General features: G+C 39.5%; 1 protein-coding gene across 1 annotated transcript in view; it reads right to left on the bottom strand.

Annotated features, from left to right (window-relative positions):
* Positions 1 to 7,828, bottom strand: part of uspl1 (ubiquitin specific peptidase like 1) — a 17,571-nt gene extending 9,743 nt beyond the window's left edge. The window contains 5 exon segments of the mRNA XM_037687367.1: positions 355 to 484; positions 5,924 to 6,034; positions 6,292 to 7,138; positions 7,229 to 7,351; positions 7,700 to 7,828. Coding sequence (XP_037543295.1) covers positions 355 to 484; positions 5,924 to 6,034; positions 6,292 to 7,138; positions 7,229 to 7,351; positions 7,700 to 7,828 — 1,340 coding nt within the window.
* Between the last annotated feature and the right edge of the window lie 307 nt (positions 7,829 to 8,135).

The following is an 8,135-nucleotide window of genomic DNA, read 5'->3' as shown; positions in this document are numbered from 1 at the left end:
TACTGCCTCTTGAGACCAATGATCCGAAGTTGGCCTGTTAGCTTAGCTTCTCAGCTTAGTAGAAGAAAGAGAGACATGGAAAAACGATAAAGCTGATAAATGAAAATGAGGTCGATAATTTTCACTTATGCGATTAAATGATTTATTGTTTATTGTGACCGGCCTAGTGAAAATATTAATTTTACTTTTTCCAACACACAAATTCAGGTGTTATGTTATCGTCATCAGCAGTTTACTTAATAATAAATAAATTAAATAAATAACTATTACTGACACAATTTAGTCAGAGCTCTTTACTCACTCTTAAAATCTGGCTGATTAAAAAAAAAGTTATAAATAATAAAAATCCCTCACCTTTCTTTTGTGACAACTTCACATTCGCTGCACTTGAACTCCCAGTGAAAGGTGGACTGGAAAAGATGCTCCACCCAGGAGTCCATTGTGAGAAGCAGAGGCATGGCAAACACTGGAGTTTCCCTTTGACCTGAGGGGAAAAAACAGTGAAGTTAAAGCATCTTCACATGGAGGCGGCAGCAGGTACATTTACAATTAAATCATTTTTTGTTAATGAGGTTATGGCTTAGATATCGTAATTCTTCACATTTACAGAAAAGGACACGCCTCTTGTAGTCTTCAGTATTGTTCTCCATGTTTAATTATTTTTCCAGCTCCATTCAAGAAAGACTTGGCTGCAACAAGCAGAGGAAGCAAGTCGAGACACGTCACTTTCTGGTATCATCAGGTGATAATGGATGCTTTAAAAGATTAAATTGAACTCCAGCCTCCAACAATAACACGACGACTTAGCGTGGAGCCGTAGTTTCGTGGCATGAAAGAGAGATGACGTGTGTGTTATGGAGAGCTAAATAAAACTGGGAGTCTTCAGAGTATGTACAAATACATGTTTGCATTTTCAAAGATGGAACTTGTTACAACAGGACTGACAAGTGTTGGAAAAAGCTTAGGACTGCGTTTTATGAATATTTAAAGGCCAGAAAGATCTCAGAGCTCTGACAGCAACATTGGGTGGTGGATGGTTTCCTCTCACTTAGGGCTGCCAAACTGGGAATTTATTTAAGGAACACTTTTTTTGTGTGTGAGATGTCTTACTCATACCATTAGTATTAAAATCAATACAATGCTGTATGTCCAGTTTTATTCCCTGGCTTTTGACATAGTGTAATTTTTTTTCTTAACCTGTCTGTATTCTACAAAGTTAGTCATTTACAGTAGTTATTAACTTCTTCCATTTGGATCTATGTATTTTTATTTTATTTTTTAGGCTGTGTGTTTTGCTTGTTTGTTTCTGCTGTACAGCACTTTTGGCCTTGTTGCTGCTCTAGAAATAAGTGGTAAATATAATATAATACATAAATAAAAAGGTGGTATGGTATGGGACTAAACATCAGACAGACAGAATACATGGAGACTTGAATTTAAAAAAGAAACAAGTATTTAACTCTGATTATTTGGGGTGATCGCATTTTGATTGGAGCAAAATAGTATTCTGGTGCAAATAAAGTAATAATTTGTCAAGATTCAAAAAAAGTCATAGTATTGAAAGAAGAGATCATTTTCTTTTTAAGAAATTAATACTTCTAGTGCGATGAACAAACCAATATTGAGACATTATAAATTTTGGTTGTTTATTTTAAATAAAACATAATTTCTATAAATCAATTACCATGTAGGAAAATGAAGACAGTTGCAAAACCAGCTCACTGCAGCCCATAATTTAGTTTATTTTAAGCAAGAATCGTATTTTATATTTTTGTAAATGTAAAAGTTATTCTAAAAGCTGCTAAACTTTCTCTTTGTTTCAAGTTAAGCAATTATTACTATATTTTGGTAAATGAAAAACACATTGACAAAACAGGTTCATACTGATGATTTTTTTTTTTAAGTCGTATACACACACCTTTCCTCAAAATCCTACACACAATACCACGTTATGACAATGTGAAAAAATACATTTTTTAGATTGTTGCAACTTTATTACAAATAGAAAATTAAGAATTTACATTTACATCAGTATTCACAGCCTTTGATTAATACTTTGTTGCTCCACGCAGCAGTTACAGCTTCAAGTCTTTTTAAATATGATGCCACAAGCTTAGCACACATCTTTAGGCAGTTTGTCTCATTCTTCTTTAAAATACTTCTCAAGCTCCATTAGGTTGGATGGAAGACGTCTGTGCAGCCATTTTCAAATATCTCCAGAGATGTTCAATAAGATTCGAGTCTGGACTCTGGCTTGGCCACTCCAGACCTTCACAGTGGTCCTGAACCCCTCCTCTGAGATCTTGGTTATATGCTTTGAGTCGTTGTCCTGCTGAAAAATGAACCATCATCCCAGTCTTAGGTCAAGAGCGCTCTGGAGCAGGTCTTCATCCAGGATGTCTCTGTACATTGCTGCAGTCATCTTTCCCTCTATCCTGACTAGTCTGCCAGTTCCTGCTGCTGAAAAACATCGCCATAGCATGATGCTGCCACCACCATGCTTCACTGTAGGGATGGTGTTGGTCTGGTGAAGAGCAGTGTCTGGTTTCCTCCAAACATGACGCTTGTTATTCACACCTAACAGTTGAACCTTTGTCTCATCAGACCAGAGAATTTTGTTTCTTATGATCGGAGTCCTTTGTCAACCTCCAGACAGGCTGCCATGTGCCTTTTATTAAGGAGTGGCTTTCATCTGGCCACTCTATCATACAGACCTGATTGATGGATTGCTGCAGAGATGGTTGTCCTTCTGGAAGGCTCTCCTCTCTCCACAGAGGAACGCTGGAGCTATGACAGGGTGACCATAGAGTTCTTGGTCACCTCCCTGACTAAGGCCCTTCTCCCCCAGTTGCTCAGTTTAGATGACTGCCCAGCTCTAGAAAGTCCTGGTGTTTCAAACTTCTTCCATTTACAAATGATGGAGGCCATCACTGGGACCTTCAAAGCTGCAGACATTTTTGTATCCTTCCCCAGATTTGTGCCTCAACACAATCCTGTCTCAGAGGTCTACAGACAATTCCTTTGACTTTATGCTTGGTGTTTGCACTCTGACATGCCTTGTCAACTGTGGGACCTTGTATAGACAGGTGTGCGCCTTTCAAAATCAAGTCCAGTCAACTGAGTTTACCACAGGTGGACTCCATTTAAGTTGTTGGAACATCTAAAGGATGACTGGTGGAAACAGGATGCATCCGAGCTCAATTTGGAGCTTCAGGGCAAAGGCTGTGAATACTTACTCTACGTAAATGTGATTTATTAGCTTTTTTTTTTATTTTATAAAGTAGCCAAAACCAAAAAAACAAAACAAACAAAAAAACAACAACAAAACAAATAAATTTCCCATTGTCGTAATGACATATTGTTTGAAGAATTTTAAGTAAAGAAATTAATTTAACACAATTTGGAATAAGGCTGTACCATAACAACACGTGAACAAAGTGAAGCGCTGTGTGTACTTTCTGGATGCTCCGTATGAAAGAGAAGAGGGTCTGGTTAGATGGGGGGGGGGGGCTGCAGTGTGAACATAGCCATAGTCTTACAGATGCTTTGATTCACTCACAGAACAACGTCTTTTCAAAGGAAGAGTCTTTACCAATGTGCTGCTAAAGATTCTGTTAAAAGTTAATTAATGAGAAACGTCCGCTTTATCTCTGCAAAGCTACATCTCAAAGACTTCAGACTAAACTGCAGGGATTAAAGCAAATAAAAATCTTTTGACAATTTTTTTTTTTTACAGATTAGGTGTAGTTCAGCTTATTTCTGCATACCAGATGTGTCCCATTTTCATGTAAAAAAAAAAAAGAAAAAAAAAAAGAGTACACTGAGCACATGACATTCAAAATACAGTATAATGTTCTCTACTGAAGTGTTCAGGTTGTAAGACTTTAACCTGCATAATTTAATCCTAATAACCAATTTGAAGGAGGAGGGTGATTCTGAACAACTTTTCTATAGTTTACGTTTATATCATTTCAGTATTTTCAGTTGGGAGTTGTCAGATATATTTAAAGAAAAATTCTAGCACAAGTAGTCCTTATCTCAAGGGGTGCACCGATAAATCAGCCCCAAGTTCCTTCATTTTGGGAGTTCAGCCGATACTCACATGAGAAATTGATTTTACTGATTTTTTGTAGTTTTAACAACAATTGTCTGAACTTCATTTATATTTCAGAGCACTACCTCATGGCCAGTTAAAACAAGTTTGTATTGTTTCTAGGACATTGTTCAAGGGTCTGTTTTTCAATACAATAATATTGGAAAATTGAAGGTGCATTGTGACCTTATAACACCCGACAGTGTCGCTTAAAAAAACAAAATCCGTATCGGTCAAAACTTGAATCGGCAGGTCAGACTTTTTAGAGATCAGTGATCAGCCAGAAATAGCAATCAGTGCACCCCTACTTTGCACAGTACAAAGTAAAAATTACAGTTTCTTTATTGCCAGACTTTTCCCTTAAACTGACCATTTCATTTAAAGGAATTATATTTACAGGATTTCAGCTCATGTAGTCATTTATTACCATTTATTTTTCATATCTGACCATTTATTGAATTACATTGATCACAATTCAGTTACTTCTATTTGCTTCCAAACATGAGCTAGCTTAGCAAATCCAAACAACCAAAACCTTATTGAGTTACCAATCAGCCTAACATGCATGTTTTTGGACTGTGGGAGGAAACCGGAGTACCCGGAGAAAACCCACGCATGCACGGAGAGAACATGCAAACTCCACCCAGAAAGGCCCCTGGACCGGGGTTTGAACCAGGGACCTGCTTGCTGAGAGGCAGCAGCTCTACCCAAACAAATGTCTTTTAGTGTAATTAATTCTAAAAACTTAAGCACCAGAACCACAGAGTCTCAAAGAGAGTCTGAAGCAGGCTGTGCTCTCTTTCGAGAACCAGGAATTTGGTCATGCGTGAAAGTTGGACATAAGACAATGACGACGCTCCAAACACATCAACATTAAATACAAAGTCCCTAGCAGGTCGGAGGCAGGGTGAGGGAGGTCTGTCAGCCAGAGCGGGATCAGTGGCGGCTGCGTACATGAGTGGTTAGTTTGTGCTGTGTGTCTTTGATTGGAGTGCAGCGGGATCTCTGTGATCCTGATCGACTGTGAGAGCTTTGGGACAGAGAGGGGCTCACAGCTGAGCCTCTGCTCGCTCAGCACACGACTGTAGGATGACTGGTACTTTCACCTGCGGTCTCTCACCAAGTTGGGAGTGCTGCTCAAACCAGGGCTCACTGTATCAGAAACCCACCCTGCTCAGCTCCGATTCATTAAAACTATGGCTCTGGTTAACTTGACTTGTTGAACGCAGTGTCAATTTAATCCATCCATTATCTTTTACCTGCTTCTTCCATTTTGGGTCACGGGGGTCGCCGGTGCCCATATCCAGCAATCACAGTGCAAGGGCGGGGTACACCTACCTGGACAGGTCTCCAGTCCATCACAGGGACACAGAAACAACCAACCATTATCTCTCTCACACACCTAGGAACAATTTAGAGTCACCAATCAGCCTAACATGCATGTTTTTGGTCTGTAGGAGGAAACTGGAGAAAACCCACGTATGCACGGAGAGAACATGCAAACTCCACCCAGAAAGGCCCCCCCGGACTGGGATTTGAACTGGCAACCTTCTCACCGAGAGGCAGCAGCTCTATCAGTTGTGCCACCTTGCTGCATGTCAGTTTAATCCCTGTATCATAATTAGATGGATTTAAAACCACCACAACAAAAAACAGTTTTTCTGCCCCACATTCTCATCTTTACAAATGACTGAAATCTGTCCTGGCCATATTCAAAGTGATGAAAATCCGTTGTAGCGACAGAACTTTAACCCTCGAAAATGAGTTCTGCTGCTTCTGAGAGAACTAAAAACATGCAGGTTCATTATAGGTTGGTGAATATGATCTTACCCAGAATGCAGTGCAGTTTGGGCTGCAGCAGATTGAAGACTGACATCCTGAGACTCTGCAGATCAACATCAGCTTTTTGCAGCACATGACTTGGCACACTTACAACACCATCTAGTCAAAAAGAACTCATTTAAACAACAAAAAAAGTTCTGTACACACTTCTATATAATGTTTGGCTATTCTGTACAGTAATGACACGTGGGTGGTTTACTCTTTTAAACAAGGGTTGAAAATGAGCTTTTACCACAGATACAAAAAACAAAAAGGAATAGAGTTTTCTGATCATAAATACAAAAACACCAGATAAAATAACCTGAAACAAACTGAAATTCTGATCACCCTCACAGACTGCATCAGTTTAAACTTACCTCCTCCAGTTTGTTGGTGCACCTGGACGGCAGCACAAATGTCTTCATATCCTTTTATCAACTGCCACACAGGCGAGTGAGGAGGCTCATCTTTAGGTTTACATCTTCTTAAAGTTTTACAGTTCACCAAAGCAGCAAGCAGTGAATCCAGCCAACACAGGTTGTCACTGTTCTTCCAAAGCAGCTGTTTTGGAACGGGTACAAACTCTTTCGACGGTCTCGGTGAAAAACAAGACAAATCCTCAGAACTGATTCCATCTGCGTCTCCATGGCTAGTGAATGCTGCAATCGCTGATTTCTCTTCTGTGGATGTCGTCTGCTCACCGCACGGAGTCATCAGAAATTCAATATTGGTTGAAAAGTCCTCACTAGGACCTTGTCTGCTGGATCCATTCAAAACAGGAAGACCTTTTTCCTTAAAGCCATTCTCAGATGTACCATTGACATCAAGGGGAAGAGAGCGAAAGGGCTCAACTCCATTACCGTTTAACAAAACGTCTGACGAGTGTTCAAAAGGGGCTGAGCCTGTAGAAGGAGCAACGTCTTTGTCTTGAAGTGTACCCCAGCTTTCTGTTTCTGTATCCACACACTTCTTGTGGTTTCCATCAACATTTTCACTTTGAGCCTTTGGTGTTGGATGGAGGTCATTTGTAGGAAGATTCACAGAGCCACGCTCTAATTGTTGTTGCAACTCGAGACTGGCAACTTTGCTTGATCGTAGACGTTTAAATGGAGTTCCAATCATGTCTTTTTCTAATTCCAAGGTATTTTTTCGTTTAGTGCCCACAGTGGGAACCAAACTAGACAAAACATCCTCCAAGGGCCTGGTGACCAGAGGGAAAAGGCACTGTATGGAAGTGAATGAACAAGTTAATAGCAGTTAGGAACGTAAATGTGAATTAATGTGTGCACATTTGTCAGCAACACCAGGATTCACCTGTGGGTTGGTGCAAAGAGTGATGGACTCCTGGAGGTTGATGTGATAAGAGCGCAGAGCGTAACTGAAGCCCTTTGAAGTACACCAAGGACAATACTCCAGTGATTCAGCTCTTTCCTGAACCTTCATCAAGCATACAAGTAAAAATAAGACTTCATCAGGTAAGATTTCTCTTTAAAGGCACCCATGAATGGATCAATAAATTGAGTAGGCACAAAAAATATAAAACATATTGAAGAAAACACTGTAATGTACAACTTTAACACTTAATTTAGACTCCATTCTTTGAGTCTTTTTACCAGTCAAGCAAACCAAAAATACTTTCGCCTTTTACAATGTAAAGATTTCCGTTTTTCTTTTTCTCCTTTTTAAGAAATTTAGTTTGGTACTGTCCAGTCACAGTATCTTTTCAAATACAATTCAGCTTTGCGCAGGTGACCACAATGAGAGGAAAACAAGAGCACCACTGACTTTTCCCAAATACCCCGCCAGTGGCAAGGCCAAAGGCTCCAAACCAGTGTCTTCACCAGTCATGGGCACACAGCTGTGGCTATTCTTCGGCTCCACTGCTATCTGGTGCCATTCAAAGAACAAAACCATGTCACCGCAGCCTAGCTCGCCTCCAGGAGGACTGAAAGGGTACAAGATATAAACAACAAATACAAACGTGTTAGTGAAAAGATGCATTAGGGAAAAACACATGAATGTTCAGGTTTGGAAGTTATTTTCTACCATGGTTTAATTAATAATTTAAAGGTTCTGATAAATAATTTCTAAATATTTTTGATTTTGTTAGAAGCAATGCTGCAAGTAGTCTTTTTATTTACCTAAATTTTTATTCAAAACTGTTTTCTTCTTCTTATCAAGTCTTTGCATCAGCAAAATTTATCTACTACACAGATGTGAC

Source organism: Nematolebias whitei, chromosome 14 (assembly GCF_014905685.2).
Source record: "Nematolebias whitei isolate Nwh7 chromosome 14, NemWhi1, whole genome shotgun sequence".
NCBI lineage: Eukaryota > Metazoa > Chordata > Actinopteri > Cyprinodontiformes > Rivulidae > Nematolebias > Nematolebias whitei.
Note: the sequence above shows the minus strand (reverse complement) of the source record. Positions and strands in the feature narration are given on the sequence as shown.